The sequence below is a fragment of the Canis lupus genome, chromosome 32, assembly GCF_048164855.1.
Source record: "Canis lupus baileyi chromosome 32, mCanLup2.hap1, whole genome shotgun sequence".
In the NCBI taxonomy this organism is placed as follows: domain Eukaryota; kingdom Metazoa; phylum Chordata; class Mammalia; order Carnivora; family Canidae; genus Canis; species Canis lupus.
In genome coordinates this window covers 40,716,095-40,735,416 of record NC_132869.1, presented here as the reverse complement: position 1 = coordinate 40,735,416, position 19,322 = coordinate 40,716,095, and the positions used below count along the sequence as shown (strand labels likewise).

The 19,322-nt window shown below is 60.4% G+C and overlaps 1 protein-coding gene and 1 long non-coding RNA gene across 10 annotated transcripts; one reads left to right on the top strand and one right to left on the bottom strand.

The window, feature by feature from the left end:
• Positions 1–394: 394 nt before the first annotated feature.
• ISLR2 (immunoglobulin superfamily containing leucine rich repeat 2) lies at positions 395–8,472 on the bottom strand. 9 transcript variants are annotated; one of them, XM_072809592.1, is made up of 4 exons: positions 8,313–8,459; positions 7,894–7,990; positions 5,281–5,391; positions 395–3,833 (listed from the first exon to the last, which is right to left on the bottom strand). In XM_072809592.1, the coding sequence occupies exon 4, from the start codon at positions 3,823–3,825 to the stop codon at positions 1,582–1,584; it is 2,244 nt and encodes a 747-aa protein (XP_072665693.1). In that variant the 5' UTR covers positions 3,826–3,833; positions 5,281–5,391; positions 7,894–7,990; positions 8,313–8,459; the 3' UTR covers positions 395–1,581. The 9 variants fall into 9 exon arrangements, with proteins under 9 accessions (XP_072665693.1, XP_072665688.1, XP_072665691.1 ...); XM_072809587.1 differs by lacking the exon at positions 7,894–7,990 and having other exon boundaries at positions 5,241–5,391; positions 8,313–8,472; XM_072809590.1 differs by lacking the exon at positions 7,894–7,990 and having other exon boundaries at positions 8,313–8,472.
• LOC140623268 (uncharacterized) lies at positions 7,794–10,520 on the top strand. The gene is made up of 2 exons (XR_012022936.1): positions 7,794–8,561; positions 9,862–10,520. It is a non-coding gene; the product is annotated as an uncharacterized lncRNA (long non-coding RNA).
• The last annotated feature ends 8,802 nt before the right edge of the window (positions 10,521–19,322 follow it).

Here is a 19,322-nt window from a genome sequence, read left to right as displayed (position 1 = left end):
ACAGTCAAACCAACACGAAATCACACAAAGGATCCCAAAGGGAGGATCCTGGGGGCTCCTTCCTTCTGTGGTTTCCACCAGCATCCCCCAGGCTTCCTTCCTCTGTCCCCCCCCCCCCCCCCCCAGAAAGAGCCAGCGAGCCCAGTTCAAATCGATTGTTTTATTGACTGTTTACATACAGACGCCTTTAGAAAAGGGCGCGGGCTCCGGAGGGGGCAGGGCGCTCCTCCGCCCCGGGCCGCACTTGTGCTGCGCTTTGCGGACGGGCCGGTCCCGACGCCCGACCCCCACCCCCCTCCCGCCCCATCCCCGACGTTTACCTTCAAGAATGAAAACAGGACCCCGCCCCAGGCGCCGCGCCGAGTCCACCCTCCCTCCCGCCCCCACCCCTGCCCGCCCGCCCCCCGCCCCCCTACACTACACGGTCACACTTTACGGAACACAGACTTCTGCTACGGAGCTCGCTCGGCCGTAGGACTAGTCGCCGGGAGGGAGGGGGGCGGGTGGCCCAGGACCGGGCCTCTCCGGTCCGCATCCCGCCGCCCGGCGCGCTCCGGCTTTGTGCTGCGACCTGGGGCGCGGCCCGGGGACCGCCCTGGACTTCCTTTGCACCCCCCTCCCCCAACCTGGAACGCAGGTCTGGGCTGCGGGCAGCAGCGGAGGTGGAGGTGGAGGTGGAGGTGGAGGCGGAGAGCTCCGAGCGCCGGGACCCCAACTCACCCACAACGAAACTCCCCCAGGACCAAGCCCGCGGCTCCGCGGCGCCTTAAGTTAGGAGGAGGAGGGAGAGAACGGGGTCCCCCCCCACGCGTCCCAGGGGCTGGGAAGGGGGTGTTAGCACCAGACCCGGAGCGTCGCTGTCTTTGGGGGGCGGGGGGACAAAAACAAAAACAAAAAAACACAACGAAAATATGAAAATCGGAGGCGGAGCTGAAAGGCGCCCCAGGCACCGGGCTGGGCTCCAGCCCATCAGCAGGTTGGGGGGTTGGGGACACCGACGGGTTTGCTTCCCCGGTCGGAAGCGGGCTTCCAAACTAAGACTAGGGAGTTGCCACCAAAGTCCTGGCTTCTGGGACGTGCACCCCAGGAAGGACGGAGTGGGGGTCCAGGCGGGACCCTGCAGCGCTCCGCGCAAGGGGCTTCTGCTGCGGGTCCGGGCTGACCCCGGGCCGCAGCGTTGCCACCAGACGCTCCCCAGGTCGCCTCGGTTTCCTCGGGTTCCAGGGCCCACGGCGAGGCAGGAGCATCACACTTTGCAGATAACAATTGCGGTGGGAGTGGAGAGGCGCGGGCGTGGCTTCAGGGGCGGCAGGTGGGGTATCAGAGGGAGGGCAGCGCGGGTACTGTGCTTGCCACGGAGGGGCACTGGGTCCGCCAGGTAGTGGGGGGCCAGGGACGGGTGAAGTCGTCCCCCTCCCCACTAGAGGTCCCCGGTAGTGAAGGTCGGGGCTGGCAAAGGGGCGGAGTAAGTGAAGGTTGCAGGACGGGGTGGGGGTGGGCAGCGTCCTGCCAGCCGGGGGCTTCTGCTCCCGGGCACCCAAGGTGGGGGACGGGAATGGGCGGGCCCTCGGCGCTGGGGGTTCAGCCTGCCGTCTGCTTGTAGTTGCCATTAATTTCCTGGGCGATGTTGACCGCCTCAGCGCCCAGGGGCAGCCGATCACTGTACTCAGAGCCCGCCTCGAACTCCTCTTGGTTGGCCTTGGACTGGGACTCCGCCAGCGAGCAGGCCGCCAGGCTCTCCTCCCTCTGCAGGTCCCCGCCTGGGTCCCCCTGCTCCGCGTCTTCGTCCAGGCCCTCCCCGGAGGCCTCCTCTGGCCCCCCCGCGTCTGCCCCGCCGCCCGCGGGGTAGCTTTTCTCGGACTCGAGGTAGGAGGCACGCGGGTCAAAGTCGGCGGCGATGCGTTTCTCCATGGGGTCAGGGGCCTGTGGCCGCAGGATTAGACGGTAGGGCTTACCTGGGTGTTTGGCCAAGAGGTGGCAGCAGGCGGCGCCCAGCAGGGGCACGGTGGCCAGCACCAGGAGGAACACGCTCACCGCCACGATCACCAGCAGGGAGGGCAGCTCCTTCTTGGTGGCGAACACCACCTGCACGTGGCAGGCCTCCCCTGCTAGCGCCAGGCACACGGAGTAGTTAGTGCCGGGCCGCAGGCCGCGGAACCAGTAGGCGTTGACCCCCTCCTCCACGCGCGACCACTGCACGGCCGCGCCGCCCCCGGCTGGACACAGGTAGAGCAGGCGCAGCGGCCTCCGGCCGGGCCGCCCCGGGCCCCCGGGCCCGGATCCCCAGCGCGCCGCCAGCGGCGTCAGCTGCACCCGAGCCTCGCGCTCCGCCACGTCCAGCGCGATGACCCCCAGCTCGAAGACGTGCTGCTTGAGCTCCGAGCTCTGGTTGAACGCGTGGTTGGACACGTACCGCGAGGGGTCCCCGTGGCCGCAGCGCTGCTCCTCCACCGGGTGCGCGGAGACCTGGTCCTCCGCCTCCTCCCCCTCACCTGCCTCCGCCTCCGCCTCCTCCTCTTCCTCCGGCCCTGCCTCCGCCTCCCCGAGGGCAACCCGGGCCAGGCCTTGGCCTTTGACTTTGCCCTCGGGCTTGGACGGTAGAACGCTGTTGCCTCGGCCTTTGGCTGTGGACTTGCGCTCAGAAGTAGGGGCCTGCCCTTCAGAGTCTCCCCCAGCGCCCGGAGCGTGCTTGGGGGGCCCAGCAGCCGCCACCGCCACGCGGAGGGACGTGGAGTTGGCGCCCAGCTCATTGTGGGCACGGCAGGTGTAGATGCCCGCTTCCTTGGCACTCAGGAGGGGCACCAAGAGGGAACCGTTGGTGAGGGCCAGGAATCGGGGGTTGGCTGGAGGTGCGGGCCACGCGGATGCTGGAGTGGGGGTTGGGGCCTCGGTCTGGGTCGGCCCGTCCCCATCTCCTTCCTCCTCCCTGTCCTCTGCCCCAAGCCCCTCGTCCTCCCCGCTCGGGACGGGAGGCTCTAAGACTATGGTACCACCCGGGATCTGAAGTTGCCATTGCAGGCGGGGTGTGGGGTGTCCTTCCGCGACGCAGTGGAGCATGAGCGCCAGGCCCGCGGGCAACGGGCTGCCCGGAGCCTCAGGCGGCGGCTCCGCACTCAGCCGCACGCTGGGTGGGACACAGGACAGGGCGGGCAGGCGGTGCACCGGCACCCCCTGCAGCGCCGGGGGCGAGGCACACGCAATGGAGTCGGGCTCGGGTAAGGAGACCCTGGTGCTTGCGGCCCAGGTCTGCAGCCACACGAGGCTGCAGCCGCAGTGGAAGGGGTTGTGATACAGTTGCAGATGCGACAGCGCGCTCAACGCGTCGAAGGTGCCGGGAGCCAGAGTACGCAGGCGGTTGTTGTTGATGCGCAGGGAGCGCAGGTCGGGCAGTGCCCCGAGGGCGTCCCGGGGCAGCGAGCCCAAGCGATTGTGGTTCATTTTGAGCAGCTGCAGCGCGCTCAGGTTACGCAGGTCGCTCCACGGAAAGCTGGATATGAGGTTGTGGCTGAGGTCGAGGTTCTTGAGCTGGCTCAGCACCGCCAGCGCGCCCGGCTCCACCGTGCGCACCTCATTGTGGGCCAGCCACAGCGACGTGACCTGGGTGACGTCGGCGAAGGCCCCGCGCCGCAGCACCGTGATCTTGTTGGCCGACAGGCTAAGCGTGGTCACGTTGGCCGGCAGTCCTTCGGGCACCTCGCGCAGCTCCTTGTACGCGCAGTCGGCGAACTGGTGCGCGTACTTGTCCACGCAGGCGCAAGGCTCTGGGCACGCTGCAGCCACTCCTAGCAGAGCCCAGGCCAGCCACAGGGCCCGCGCGGGCACCATCGCGGAATCTGCAGGTGGAAGCCAGGGGAAGAGGGGAGAAGGTGACTCAGGAGCCCCGCTTCCCTCCCCCTATTAAGTACTGTCTGCGCAAACCCATCTAGGGCAGGCCCTAGGGCTCCAGTAACCTCCTCTGGGCTCAGGAGTCTCTCTTGGGCACGAGTGGGGCTCCATCAAAGTCTCAGGATCCAGTGCATGCTCTCTCTCAGGGCCCTGACTTCCTCTTCTAGCGGCCTCGGACCTCGATTTTCCCCCCTATCCCTTCAATCTGGCACCAGACCCCTCGGAGGCTCAGCGGCTCGCCTGTCTGCGCTGGGCTCTGCCCTGACCCCCGTGTGTGTGTGTGTGTGTGTGTGTGTGTGTGTGTGTGTGTGTTTGTGTGTGTGTGTGTGTCTAAGCCTTCGTTTAACTCCTGGGCAGGGAACCACAGTAAAAGTATTTTTGTCCGTGACCTGTTGTCCTTCCTGGAACCATGTGTCCCATGCACAGCGCTCGCACACGCGACCATAGGAGCAGACAACAATACAAACACGCGCTGGGCACCGCCATCAAATCAAGTCCTGCAGGGGTTTAGAGGTTCCCAGCCCATGTGCTAGCATACACACACAAAGACACCCAGGCGTGGACACACTGCACCCTGGAGACTTCATTGTTCTTTCGGCTGAACCTAGCTTTTGCACAGCGTTCTCCCTCGCGGCGCTCTCCTGTTCATTGTGCAGCTGAGCTGACAGACACAAGGACACAAGTCCTCGCACGAACCGACCCACACACGGGCACACGCGCGCACGCTTGCATGCACAAAAGCCCTCCGCTGAGGCTGAAATCCCAGCGGACCAGCAATGCCCAGAACTTGCAGCGGTGGTGGGAGGCGACCCGGGCAGCAGACCCGACGGCGCCCCTCCCTCAGACACCCAAGCACTCTGCCCTGGGCTGCAGCTCCCTGGGACGTGGGAGAACCGAGGTTGCTGGGTCAACTTCCGTCTGAGGGAGGAGGTCCTCCCCCACGCCTGGACCGGGATTGTTGAGGAGGATGTCACTAAAGATGCCTCCTCCCATCCCCAAGAGCCCAGGCGGCTCCCAGAGGGCATGGGGTCCCCAAGCTGCAGGTGACGGGCTGCCACTAGCTAAGGAAGCCAGAGATGGTCCCAGAATCTGCCCCTTTTCTGCAGCTCCGATGCCTTAGCATCCCTCAACACCCCCCCCCCCCCCAGTTAAACCTTCTCATCCGCAGCCACCCAAACAGCCTGCTGCTCCCACCTGGGGCTCTGGGACGGTAAGGCTGAGCCCCTCCCACACGCCCCTCTTTGGGAACCTGGGTTCCCCACGCCGCCTTTGCTCCCAGGGGAGGCCCCCTCCCCGCCCCTCCTGGTCTCCCCCTGACGGCACCAGCGGATTACGGGCCCCCAGGTGGGACCTACCTACACCCGGGGCGAGGTTGTGGGGCATCCCCAGGCTTACCCGCTGCTCGCCGACCCTCCGCTCGCTGCCCTCGGGCTGCAACCCCTGCTCCGGACGGGAGGTCTGGGGGCCAGGCCACTGCCCAAGGGCGCTTTCCACATCTGTTGCTGGCTGTGGGAAAGACCGGGGAGGGCGGAGAAGGGGCCAGGTGAGAGTGGGCAGCTCCCGGGCCCTGAGGTCCCGCTTCAGTTTTTCCTTTCGCGTGCGTTCCCCCCACGTCTGGCTGGCTGCACACTGGAGTCCTCGCGCGCTCCCGGCTGGGCGGCCACGCGCACAGCCTCTCCCACCTCCCGCATGGGCCGCATTTGTTAAAGCCGCAGCGGCTCTCCCCGAGGCTGAGCCGCGCGGGTCCCCAGGGTGCCCCCGCGCGCACCGCCCTCCTCCGGCTCTCCCCGGGTCCCCGCACACCCAGACCCACGGCTCCCCACGTTCACACACCGGGCAGACATTGCCACTGTGCCTAATCACACCGCCCCCCACATCCAAACACATTAGTGCAGACACACACGGACCCTTCACACCCTCCACGCAGTCGACCTTCACATGTTAGAATTCTTTATCATCATGTAATAATAACCGAGGCAATGTGCGGAGGCCTCTCTACCTTCACACACCTTTTCAAAGGCTCACCCTCGCCCGGGACGCTCACCATTGTCCCCCCCCTCCCCGCCACGCGCACACACACATTCACGCTCACTCACCCTCACGCGCGGGTCCCGCCGGGGCCGGGGAGCTTCGCTGCTAATTGAATGCCAGCCGCTTTTACGCCCAGCAACACGTGAGACAAACCATCTTTGAGGAATTTGGGGGAAGGCGAGGCGCACGACCGGAGGGGGGGGCGTGTCTTTGCCTTTAAACTCTTTCTGCAAACGCGGGCCGCGCCGCCGGCGGACCTGAACTAGGACCTGCTGAGCTGCGCGCAGCCGGGCGCGCGCGGACCCTTCCTTCCCGCACCCCCCTCCCCACTAGCAGCCTCCTCCCCGAAGCCACGTTCAACACGATGCATAATTGATAGTGTTAGCAGAGCGCCTCGCCCTCCCTGCTATTTTTTGCTTGGATCTGGGTAGATGCGAGCCCTGGTCTCCCCCGCCCCCCGCCTGTCCAACCCGGAGACGGGAGCGCACGACCCGCGGGGCGCGCGGGGAGGTGACGCCTACACCCCAGCCCGCCGCCGCCCCTGCCCAGCCGCTTACGCCCTAATCTTTGGGTCTGGATTTCCGTGGCTGGAGCAGCGCGCGAAGCCCACCGCCCAGCCTGCAGCCTGGGCGCACGGCCCGGTGGCGGGGAGCGCGGTACCGGCCTACGCCTCCCTCCCCCGGGGCGGCCTGGGCGCACCCCGGCGCCTTACCGTCAGCTCTTGGCAGCTACCGGGGAGGGGGGCACCGGGGCTGAGCGGCAGGCAGCAGCGCCCCAGGGATGGTTACAAAACGTCTGCTCCTCCCGAGCCGTGTGGGCTGGGAACTTCAGGCCCGAGCCTCTCTCGCCGTCCCTCCCTCGCCAACGTCTTCACAGCCTCTCCGGCAAACCGTCAACCCCACGCACTAGCCCCCAAGCCTCCGCGGCCGCCACCGCCAGCGTGTCTCACACCCTCACACAACAGCCGGCCTCAGCAGATTCGAATACTCGCTGTTCCCGACTCTCGCTCCCTGTCTCTGGCGAAACCCCGACATTTCTTTTAGCGACGAGGAGGTGGAGGCGCAGGAATGTCGAGGCATTTGGCTGAAACTCGATGTGTAGCTCCTGCCTGCCCATAGCAGCCCTGGAGGCCAGAATGGGGAAGGGGATGCAGGCTCCGGGAGACCCCGGGGACCCCCCCCCCCCCCGCCCTTCCTTCCCGGTCCTTTCCCTGGACGCTGCGCGCTCTGGGGCGCCCGGTTCCCGAGCCCTCATCCCAGGCCGGTGCGGGGGTTCTCTGGCGGTGGGTCGATGATGCGGGTTTGGGGCCTCTGAGATCAATCTCCCGATTTGAGTGTTGAGCATTTTAATGAGCCAGGGAAGTGGGGAAGGGAGACGGACGAGGAGCTTTGCAGCTACACGGGCTGCCCAACCGGCGCTCCGAGAATCCTTTGTAAATTAAATATGAACCGACCCGCGCGCGCTCAGCATCCCTCTCTCTCTCCTCCTCCTGCGGGGGCTGCAGGCAGCCCAACGGGCTGGGACCGGCCCGGCTCCTTCGGACCAGGATTGCAAACCCAGAATGTCACTCCACCTGCCTGGGCCTGACGACCTAGGGGGAGAGTACAGGGGCGCCCTGAGAGCGATGGGGTCTTCAAGGAGGGTTGGAGGGATGAGGGAGCCTGGGCTCCGCAGTCTGGGGCTGAGTCCCTGCGGTTGGGCCAGGGAGTGGCGCAGCGGGAGGGTCCGGTGCAACCTCTTTGTCCGTGGAGCCAGGGCGGCGTGTTGGGAACGCGCAGGGGGGCGGTTCTGCGACCTCGGTTCTGGAAGAGGGGTCCCGGAGGCGGGGGGCCCGCAGCAAGGATGGGCAGGCAGGGCCCGGGGGCGCGGGTCTGGGAGATGTCCGGGGGCGCGGGGGAGGGGCGCCTGCCCTAGAGGCGGGGGCCGAAGCTCGGGCGGGAGGCGCCCTGCTTGTGGACCTTTCCACCCAGCTTTCACCTTTCTTGTGGTTCTTTTTGGCTTGGTCGAGGAGGCGGACAGGTAGACAGGCGGGCGAGGGACAACCTGGAAGCGCTGATGGAATGGAAGGCGGAGGCTGGGGAGCAGAAGGGGGAATGGGCTGGCTCATCCTCCGCGGAGAGCTTCCCGGAACCGCAGGGACCCGCCCCGCCAGCGTCCCGGGAACCCCCGGGGCCCGCGGGCCACGCAGGACCCCCCTTTCCGTAGCTCGCTTGCCAGGGTTGCAGAAGCCAGAGGATTCGGCGGGGAGACGGGGCTCCGGGGGCCAGGAGGGCGGCCAAGGATGCGGTGGTCACCCAGGCGAGGGACCGGCCGCCCACGGGCCCCTGCGACCCCCGCCCACTCTCCAGCGAGCGCTTCTGTGCCCCGAGCCCCCGTGGGGGAGAGACGCCCCTTACCCCCGCCTGCGACCCCGGAGCGCCTAGTGCCTGCCCTGCCGGGGCAGAGTCCGCCGAGGCCGGGGCGGGAGCCACGCCTGCAGGATCAGCCTGGGACCCCCCCGGGGCGGCCGGGGCGCGGGAGCTGGCGTGCGGTCTGTAGGGTGAACGATGCTACAGTTGCGAGGGGCCCGGGAGCCGGAGCAGCGAACACCCCACCCCCGCCGCCGCCCACGTCCTTGATCGTTAAAGAAACAGGCACCTAATCAGGTGCGTGGAAGTAGGTAGGCGGGGAGGAGGGATTCAAGGTTCTCAGCCGCCGGGGGTGGGGGGAGGGGGCGGGTTCCAGAATGGGATTCTGTAGCATCCCCGGCTCAGGCTTCTGGACCAGGATGGGGGCCGGACCCTCGACAGCCCCCCCCCCCCCCGCAGCTGTGGCTCCAGGCTGGTCTTTGCGGATCGACTTCTGACTGCAGACTTCGCGGACCCGCGTGGTCCAGAGGGTGAGGAGGGTTGCAAGCCCGCGGCCCCCCGCGCTGGTTCCCGCCGCTCCGTGGGCGCCCGGTCCCGGTCCCGGGCCTGGTCCGTGCGCGCCCCCTGCTGGACACGGTGTGCCGGGAGCAGAGGCCGGGGCCGGGGCCCAGGGGGGCCCGCGCCCCCAGGGCACCGCAGCTTTCCTTCTCAAGCCCACCCAGTCTCGCCCAGGGCGTCTGCAGCCTCCTGCCCGCTGCCCACCACACGCGCCCCCTTGAGTCCCAGCACGTTCCAGTGCGCTCAGTTCTCCCGGGAGGGAGGAAATCTCCCCCTCTGCCTTCCTCACCCACACCCCCCACCCACCCCTGGTGGGGTGAGCGCGTTCTCTTTGAGTCTTATAGGAGGGTTCTAGAACACAGTCCTTAAGCCTTATGACTTTGTCAGGGACCTAAAATGTCCCAGATCTGGAAAAGAAAATCTGCTGGCTCTAAAAGCTGGGGAAACCCCCTGAGAGGTCGGAAGTCGTAGATTTTTTTTAAATTTTTTTTTATTTATTTATGATAGTCACAGAGAGAGAGAGAGGGGCAGAGACACAGGCAGAGGGGGAAGCAGGCTCCATGCACCGGAAGCCCGACGTGGGATTCGATCCCGGGTCTCCAGGATCGCGCCCTGGGCCAAAGGCAGGCGCTAAACAGCTGCACCACCCAGGGATCCCCTGGAAGTCGTAGATGTTTAATAGGAAAAAGTTCAGCACTTTTCTAACACCGTGTGAACGATCCAGTTGCACCTGCACTCAAGAGTCGTATGTGCCCTCGTATTTAGTGTGGCACGTGAGTGACTTAAGGGATGTGGGACGGCCTCGAAAGGCAGAATGGACCCAGGAGGGCATCAAATCCTCCCTGCATCACAGCGGGCTCAGGAGTCTTCCCACAGCTGCCCTCCAACCAGGGTCTCCAGAACACTCGCCGCTCCCGCCTTGCAGCTCCCACCTTGCAGCTCCGCAGTGTGCCCCCACCCCCTGGCCTCCCAACACGCACTCACACAGCGCTCCTACCTCTCTCCCCCGAGAAGCAGCTTTCTTTTTTCTAATTTCCAGCAAAAAAGCTCCCCAGCCTGGGAAGCCAGTTCCCCTTGAGGATAGCTCCTCCCACCTGCCAGCTCTCCTTCCCCTCCTACACCCTCGATGGAGTGGTCAAGAGGGGAAAGGTTTCAACGGCAGACTCCACCAGGTACCAGCTGTGTGACCTTGGCCAAGTTACTTAACCTCTCTGTGCCTCAGGGGGGGAAAAACGGGCATAAATAAGAATAACTATTGTGTTAAGTGGCTGTGAGGATTCAGTGAGTCAATGCATGCAAATCGCATAGTACCTGGCTCTTAGTGCTCAGAAACTGAGTTATTTTTTTCCAACAATAGCCAGAATTAGCCATTATTATTGCCTCCCAGAGTTGGGTACGGGTATGATGAGATGTTCTGCTACACCTGCTCCCACATGCTTGTGTCCCCCCGCCTGCTCCATAGGAAGAAAGACCTTGGCCCTGCCCCCATGTGTCTCTCTTTCCTCCCTCCGCCCCTACCCCCATGGCATGGGTCGCAATCAGAATTACTATTACGATTTGTAAAGCTCTGTAGTCTCAGATACTGAAACTCAGATTCTCATGCTTGTAGCTGTCACCAGTGTGCCTGTTTGGAAAGAAAGACTTGCAGCTGCAGCCCTGGTGGAAGGTTTTTAATTAAAACCACAATCTGTTTAAGTATTTATTGGGCTCAGTGACTTTAATTATTTTCCGGGGAAAAACAAAACAAAACAAAAATCCACATTTGCATATGGGAAGACCATTGATTTCGGAGGAAAGTAGCAACCTGTGGCAGTTTGCTGGAGGCCACTGGGAGGAATTTCCTGAATGGTTCAAATGAAGCTCGACATTATTAATAACCTGGGATCCAGTCCACAACCTTCCTCCCAGTGCTTTCATGAAATTAGCTTAACATGCTGGCAAGGCCCTTTATTGCCATCAAAATTAACGACGGCTCTTCCGGTGGCGTCTCTTGTAATTATCTGGGACTGTGCTTGTCTCACTAAAAATGGGGGGGGGGGGGAGCTCCTGCCTGGAAGAGGCAACAGACCTGCCTGCGAGGGGCAGCGTGCTTAGCTCTTCTACTCAGCCCGAGCGAGACTGGTTCTCCCCAGAGTGAGGAGTCTGGGCAGCCTGCCCCCTCCACAGTAGGGTGAAGCAGGGTAAAGGAGGGTTTCCATCTGCAGATAACAAAGTTCCCATCTCGAAGGGAGCAAGCAGGCCTGGCTTCAGGGCTGGTTGGTTCAGTGGCCCAGTGACATCAGCAGGGCCCTCTCCTGCCCCTCTCCTCCGCCACCCTTAACGGGGCTCCTGCCTGAGTCTTGTGTTCCTTGATGCCCGTTGGAGGGCTTCGGCAGCAGCTGGGGTAACATGTTTGGTGGCGGCAGACTAGTGGGACAGAGGGACTGGATTCCCTTTCTACAAGCCACAGCCTCTCCTTAGGTCTTATCCACGCCTATTGGCTCAGGACCTCTCATCTCTGAGCCAATCAGTGGTAAAGGGGATCGAATTGATTGGCTGAGAGTAATCATCTAGCCCTGAAAAGGATGTTGAGGACTCAATCCCAAGATTATCTCCAGGCAAGAAATCCCCTTTAAATCGAAGTGCTGGGGAATGGCATGATCGGAGTAATCTATAATTGTGTCAAACTGAATCGAAATGAAACTGACCGTAATGATATTAGATGCCAGGTCAGACATTAAACCACATTAGACACCATATCTGGAGATCGGACCAGCCTATGTCCACCATCTGTGACCAGGATCAGGGCGCAGTGCGCCACCAGGATTAGGGAGCTCTCTGGGGTAGGTACACGTACAAGCTAGCGAATTCTCTGCTTTCACAGAATTCTTGAAATGATAAAAATTTGTTCTTGGAAATGCCTGCGCTGGGATCCAAATGCCTGTGCTGGGATCCAAAGCTATTTTGGGAGCAGTAGAAGCTTGAGTCTTCAGTTGGATATTTATGAACAGGAGATGTTTATGAACTCAAAGATGTTCCTACATGACTTCACATCCTGAACATGTCGCCCGGTCCCACGGCAGAGAAGAGAGGCACTTTACTGTCGAGGTGGAAGACAAGGGGGAAGAACTGTACCCTGGTCTTATGAAGAATGTGGAGGCAGCGCAAAGCTGCCAGCTTCACAGACTCCTTGTGTGACCTTAAGCGACTTCTGTCCTCCTTCTAGATGTCCATGCTTGTGAAGGTAGGAAAGTGGGCTGGGTGTGCTCGGAGGCCCTTCCAGTGCTGCTGCTCTCTGAGGCCTTGGCTCTTGGGTGCTGTGGCTTTAGAAGGAGCCAGTTTGCCGGTTGAATTGGAGCATCTAGGGAGCCTCTGCAGGGGCTTCCTGCAAGAAGAGGTCTTTGGAGAGTCTGGGAACCATTGCTTGCCCTCCCCCTCATGGCCCTGGATGGCTTCTTTATTTTCCTTTCTCCACACTGCACCTGCCTTATCTCTTGAGGTCATCAGCACACCTGGGCCAGGAGCTAACTCCTCCTCCCCAAAACTGCTCTCTGTTCTTCTCAGGGCAGGGGGAGTCTTCTTGCTACAAAACACATCTTGAAGGCTCTTCCTGTAGTAGGATAAGTGAGACATCACTAGAAATTAAGTCTGATCACTCAGTATTTCAGGAGCCTGGTACGTGGGCCCAGGAAGAAATGCCAAGGCTGCCAGGGGCTTCCGGACTGGAGTGGGCATGCAGAAGGAAGACACAACTCTTCATGCCGTTCTGGCCACTGCTCTCTGCTCTGCTCCCCTCAGGTCTCCATCTCCTGGTGCCCTTAGTAGTGCCCTCAGAAGCCCCGTTTGCTGTGACCCCCTGAGGTCCCCCTGTGGCCCTCATCTGAGACCATAAGGGTCCGGCCTGGGGTGAGCGGCTCCTCCTCCTTCATCCTCCAGGTGGAAACTCCTAGAGGGTCACCCAGAGCTTTCTCATCTCCTGTCCCCATCAAAGCCAGAACAGCACAGGATGGGGCACATGGTGGCATCGAATAAACTGAATGTCCTCTGAGATAGTCTCTCACTGACAACAGGCTCTTTGTTTTTGGAACCCATTTCCCAGAAGCAAAGCTGCGATAAGGATTCACGCACATGCCCATTGACTGAGGAAATTTCTTAGCAGAAACTGGCAGGAGAAGGGAAGTAGGAGAGGAAGGGGAAGAAGCCAAGGCAGCGGTGTGATCTCAGGAAATCTCAGCCGAGGCCTGATCCCCGGGAGTTCTAGGCATAAATCACACCTCAGAGTCTATACTGATTGAGGCGGGGAAGCTCGGCCTCCTCCATGGATGCACAGCAGCGGTCAGACACTGCCTAGGGGCTGCTCCGGGAGATAGAAACTTCCAGGCACTTCCCCCGCTCACGAAGCTTCTCTGAGATGCCTTCTCAGGGTAGTCTGGTCAAGGACAGGCCGAGCTTGGTGGCCAGCGCTGACCTTGCTGGTTAGGAGGCCCTTGAGACTCTCAGGCAGATGGCTGATTCTGGATGGGAAACAGGCCCCCACGCAGGTCTCCCGTATTAGCCCCCATACCCCGCTCCAGGGCGCGTGGGCCCCAGAAGCAGAGCCATCCCACGTGTGGGGAAGACTGAGGTTGTGCCCTTCATTGGAGCAGGTCCCAATGACTAACAGCATATCCCAGAGAAAGAGCACTCCTGCCAGGCAGCTGGCCGGGGCAGAGACGTGGAGGAAGGACAGCCCTCCCTCAGGCGAGCCTCGGCATGTCCAATTCTGCACCCAGGTAAGGCCAGATCTGATGGCCGTGTCTTGGGGACAGCCAGGGACATTTCAGTGTAAGGGGGGCCAGAGCAGGAGACCAGGGAGTAGGGGGCTGCCCCTGCTTTCCTCTCTGACTTTCTGCCTTCTTTGCCTCAGTTTCCCTTCCTGTGCCATGGGGCTAAACATCCTTTCCAACCTGTCTGTCTCCTCTGGGACAGGAGCTTAGACCTGTCCTTTCTTGCTCTCAGGCCTGTCCCTACCTAGTCCAAAAGGAGGAAGCATCTTTCAAGTGCAGCCACCCCCAGGAGGGACCGCCCCCTCCCCTAGTTCTCTGCAGGGCCCTCTTTGAAGTGCCCCAAATAGGTTTTCCCTGCCAGCCAGCAAACGCCTCAGCCTCATTTCCCTGAGCCCTTATCTCCAGACCCAGCTGGAAACTTGATGTATTTATTTGCTTCTCCCAGAACCTCTTCTGTCCAACCCACAGCTCTGCTGGTGCTGCAGAAAGTGACCTTCCTGGAGATGGCTGTGTCTGGTAGCCAGGTGGGGGCCGAGGAGGGAAGGGACAGCAGTAAATCCCTCCAGCCTTCAGCCTGCAGGGTGACCCCATTGTCATCGCTGTAGTCATTGTCTTGGCTTCATAGGGGTAGGGGAGACAGTTTAGGAGGCTTGGAGAGATGGGGACAGAAGTACCAGAAGTAGTTGGGGATAGGGTCTTTCCATTCTTAAATGGACTGGAGTCAGGAGGGGGAGGGAGAAAGAGAGAAAGAGAGAGAGAGAGAGAGAGGAGGAAAGTGAAGGAGAGGGGAGCAGACAGGATAGGGGAGGAGGAAGGGAGGAGGGAGCGGGGAAGGAGGAGGAGGAGGGGAGGGGAAGGGAAGGGAGGAAGGAAGGGGAAGGGAGGAGGGAGGAGGAAGGAGGGAGAGGGGAGGGCACTGGAAGGAAGAAGCCCACAGGGCCTTGTGGGGTCAGCACAGTGCCTTCTCTAGGGTGCTGGAGGTATAGAGTTACTTTTTACTCAGTGTTGCCAATTCACAGTTTCGTGCTTTCTGTATGTCACTGCATTTGTCCTCCTCATTTCTGAAGGCTGTATTATCACCCCCAATTTGCATATGAGGCCACAGAGGGAGGCGAAGGAGCTTGTCTAAGGTCACACATGGGATTACGAGTCAGGTGTCTCCAGAGCCTGCAGCTCCTAACCACCTGCAGACTCCGGGACCCTACCTCGGGCCTAGCCTAGTCCTCTGCCGTCCTCTGCCTCGGGGGCTGCTCTCATTACCGAGAACTCCTCTCCAGCGTCAGCCAGCACCGTGGGGCCATAGAACTCCGAGAGAGAGTCTCTGAAGGCAAATTCTGTTCCCAGGCCCTCGCGCTCAAGCTGGTCAACGAACAGTTTCAGACGATCAGACAGGTGACACCGGATTTCACACTTAGGTCCTCTCACACTTGTCCGGCCGGCGTTGCGGAAGATGTCTGTGGTTAGTTAGCCAGCTTTTGTAATCTGCTTGGCTGTCGGGTTTGGGATCCTGATATTTATAAACTGAGTTTAGCACAGTCCAGGCAGCTGGTCTTTAAGGAATTCCTCAGGGCTGAGTTTAAGGAGGTTGCTGGAGCCAAGAATGAAAGAATTCTCCCTCCCTTTGTCAGCAAATGCGTTTTGTAAGGGTGGGTAGAGACTTCCACACTTTCTGTTGTGTTTTATTTGGGAAGGGGTGTCTCACTTGAAGGTCTAGACCCTTCTCTCTAAAGAATCACCACAGGCATCTGCTGGGTCTGATCTGATCAGATCAGATCTGATCTACTCAGATCTGAAGGGTCTGGAGCTGACACCTGGATCTGGATACAAAAATGAATGATGGGCCTGCCCCCCTCTGGCCCCAAGCCCCGGGCCCAGGTACCAGGCTCACCCCAGCACCAAGGCTACTCCAGGAGAGCGCGTCCTTGCAGACTTACTTCTGCTCACGTTCCCTCCCTACTGCCTCCCTGCAGCCCCTTCCACCTCATTCCCACCAGCAAGTCAACCACATGAAGGGCTTAATAAGCCCCAAGACACTTCTTACTTGCAGTGTCACTGGGGATGGGGACTTCCCCTAAATCACGCATTCTCAACGGAGCAAGATTACCCCACAGAGGATGCAAATTGGTTCAAGGGGGTCCCACTAACCACCTTAGATATTTCAGTGGTTTCTGACCCCGCAAAGGACCACAGCACACACACAGACATATGGTACGTGTGTGTAAGGCAAAAGGAAAGGGATCTCTACTTGCAGATGATAGGATTTTGTATGTAGAACGTCCTAAGTAATTGATAGGGTATCTATAGTATTAAAATTTCATGGGGGGAGGGGCATGACTAGGTAAAAATAGGTCTAAAGAGGCTCCTTATGGGGGCAAAATAAAAGTTTTGAGAAGCACAGCTGGGCCCAGAGTGTTGGGATGTTAGCTTTTTAAAGCTTGAATTTCACACTTGTGAGACCGAAAGATCAGGAGGGAACAGGAAGGGGAGGGCGGGGAGTGTCCCCGCCCCCGCCCCCGCCCGCCCCGTGGCGCCAAGGCGGTGCACCTGCCAGCTGTGGGTCACAGATGGCTCCAGTCTAGACACAGGCGCCCCGTTGGGCAAACTCCAACTCTGTGACATACAAGTTTAATGACCTTGAGTAAGGTGCACGGCCTTCCCGCCCCCACCCACACCCGCACCCCGTGTTCAGCTGTAGAGAGAGGATGAGAGGGGGCTGGGAAGGTTCCTGGGACTAAATGGGGTGCACGGTTCCTTCGGTCATGCCGCTGCGGGCAGTACTCCCCGGCTCCAGGGGGAGGCTCGGGCTCCCTACTGATCCTCGGCTGGGGTGGAAGCGGATTGCTGGGGCAGCGAAGAGGATGCTGCGGAGGGGGCAGGCCACTCCCAGGGCCCATAGGAGGGGGTTCCCAGAAGCTCCTGCCCCTCTGTCCACAGCTTCATGGACTCTGAAGCTGCTAAAGCGACCTATCCGTGGCCTCAAGAGTGACAAATTCAGGACACCTGGGTGGCTTAGTGGTTGAGCATCTGCCTTTGGCTCATGTTGTGATCTCAGGGTCCTGGGATCGAGTCCCATGTTGGGCTCCCTGCATGGAGCCTGCTTCTCCCTCTGCCTGTGTCTCTGCCACTCTCTCTCTCTCTCTCTTTCTCTCTCGTTGTGTCTCTCATCAATAAATAAATAAAATCTTTTTTTTAAAAAAAAGATTTTCGTCTGCTTCCTAACTCCATTGCTAATCTTCATCGCCCAATGTGCCCCTAAATTTCATATAGCCCCAAATCCTAACCTAAGGCCTTAGGCCACCTTACTTTTTTTTTTTTTTTTAAGATTTTATTAATTTATTCATGAGAGACACAGAGAGAGAGGCAGACACAGGCAGAGGGAGAAGCAGGCTCCATGCAGGGAGCCTGACATGGGACTCGATCCCGGGACCCCGGGGTCACGCCCTGGGCCAAAGGAGTGGCTAAACCGCTGAGCCCCCTGGGCTGCCCCCTTACACCACCTTCTAGCCCTTCTGACCCCGCCCTATCCTTACCCTCGGCTCTAACCTGGGCCCGGACAGGACCTTAGCTCTAATCCTCATCCATGGCCCTTACCCTAATTCCCCTGGCAGGTAGCCCAGGATTTCTCCAAATGAAGTCACAAGTTTTGCAATACCTGCCTCCCTCCCGAGCTTGTGGTTACCTAATATTTGTCCTTGAATTAGACCTTCAAATAATCCCACTTTAGCGTCATTCTGAGCAGCGATGTTCCAGAAATCAGGGTTTTGATACGCTGGCTCTATGTTTTTCTAGGACATATTAAACTCAGCACAACCCGGTGAACGATCCTACCCGCTCCCCCCCTCCAAGCTCTACCCAAAGTGCCTCCTGTGCCACCCGCTGCGAGGCCGCACCTAGGGAAGCACCAGGCGCCCCGGAGCCCCAGCCCCATGCACCCCTACCCCCCACTGGCCCCGCAGGGTCTCTGCGTCCCCTGCTGGCTGAGCCTGGGAGCGGCTGTTGCTCAGCTCCTTGGGGGTCCGGGGTCTGGGGTCGCGACCTGCTGCTGCCTTTGGCCTGCCACTTGGTGTCATTAACTGTGGGGTTCTTCAATTGTGAGGGCTGAAGAAAGGTGAGAAAGGACCACCCCCCTTCCCATACTCTAGGCACAGGGGCTGGAGACACCTGGGGTGTGGGGTGGGGACAACCTGAGGTCAGAGGATCCAGCAAAGGGGGGGCTGGCAGGTGGAGGGTGAAGGGTAAACTCAGAGAGGGACAATTGTCGGGGTTGGGAGTAGGGGTTGGAGGGAGAATGGGTGGGAGTAAGGATGAAGGGGGGCAGGCAGGGGGTGGGGGGAGAGAGGACAGGGGAGGGACACAGGTACCAGGCAGCAGCTGGGTATTGGGCCGGTAGAGGGAAGAGTAAGGTTGGAGTTAAAGCAGATTTCTGGGCCAGGTTCCTGGGGGTGTGAGCGCCTGGGCCTCAGGAGGCCCTGGAGCAGGCCGGGCTGGCCGCCGCTGGGCCGAGCCGTCCCTGGAAGGTTGCTCTCCCCCTCAGGTATGCAAGGCTGACACCCCTCTTTGGGGTGTGTTGGGGACACAGCACCACTGGCTTCTCAGCCACTCCAGTGTGGACACCCCTGCTCTCCTCCCTGATTCCCTCGGACCCCCCGCAATCGCCTGCTCCATTCCAGATCCTGTTTTTTTTTTTTTTTATTCCCTGAAGCCAACCCCATGCGTATATATATATATATATATTTTTTTTTTTTTGCTAAGATCTAACATCTATTAATTTTTTATAACTCACGAAGCAATAAAACTGTCATCTTCGTTGTCTGTAAAATAAGATCTTATGTTTGGGTGGTTCTTCACATATTCAAAAGCTATTTCCACATTCTCTCATTGGTTCATGCAAAGGCCTGTGATGTAAAAATGATCCCTATGATCCCATCTGACAGAGCCGGGGCCCAAGCACCGGGGAGCTTGACACACCAGACCCGTCAGAGGCTGTGGAGCGAGGACGAAACTCAGCGCCCTGACCTCTATCCCAGCAAGTTCATGGTGAGCTGACCTAGCGTTCAAACGGGAGGCACAGGGGACGCCTCCGGATTCGCTCTCGGGGACTAAAACTCCAGGACTGGAACTTGGGCGTCTGGGGGCAGGGAGATGCGGTTAAGGGTGGTGGCACTGATCAAATGACAATTCCGGGGCCGCTCACCCAGGCCTGGGGGAAGGCCAGTTCCCACACTGCCTGTGCTGTGGGAATCCCTGCGTGTACTCCTGTGGGTTCCACCTGTGACACCCTGGACAGCAGCACATTGATTACACATTGCTAATGTTCTGGGCTCCCCTCCCCCATTTGGGGGGTTTTCCCACTGGGACTCTGGGGACACAGACAGGGGGTGCACGATTACCCTGCAGGGACTGAGGGGGAAGTTGTTAGACTCTGGTCTCTGGCTCCTGACTCCCTCTAGGGGGCAATTCTTGAAACTGGTGCTTCTTTTCCTCCTCCTCCATTTGCCTCTCCTTTTGGGAGATGATCCCCCGCAGACCCACCCTGGGTCTCCCCCTTTGGAATGGGGGGAGTTCACATCTGTGAGGCCCTCGGCACTGAGCAACATGGGGTCTCAGCTCTCCTAGGTCCCGAAAGGATTTCACAAAGGGCAGCTCTCCCACATCCAGGGTCCTACCCTCTTCCCCCGGCAAGAGGCTGCCCAGTGGCTCCTGGGGTGGGCTGAGCAGCGCTTGATTGGTGCATCAGACTTTGAACATTCACATC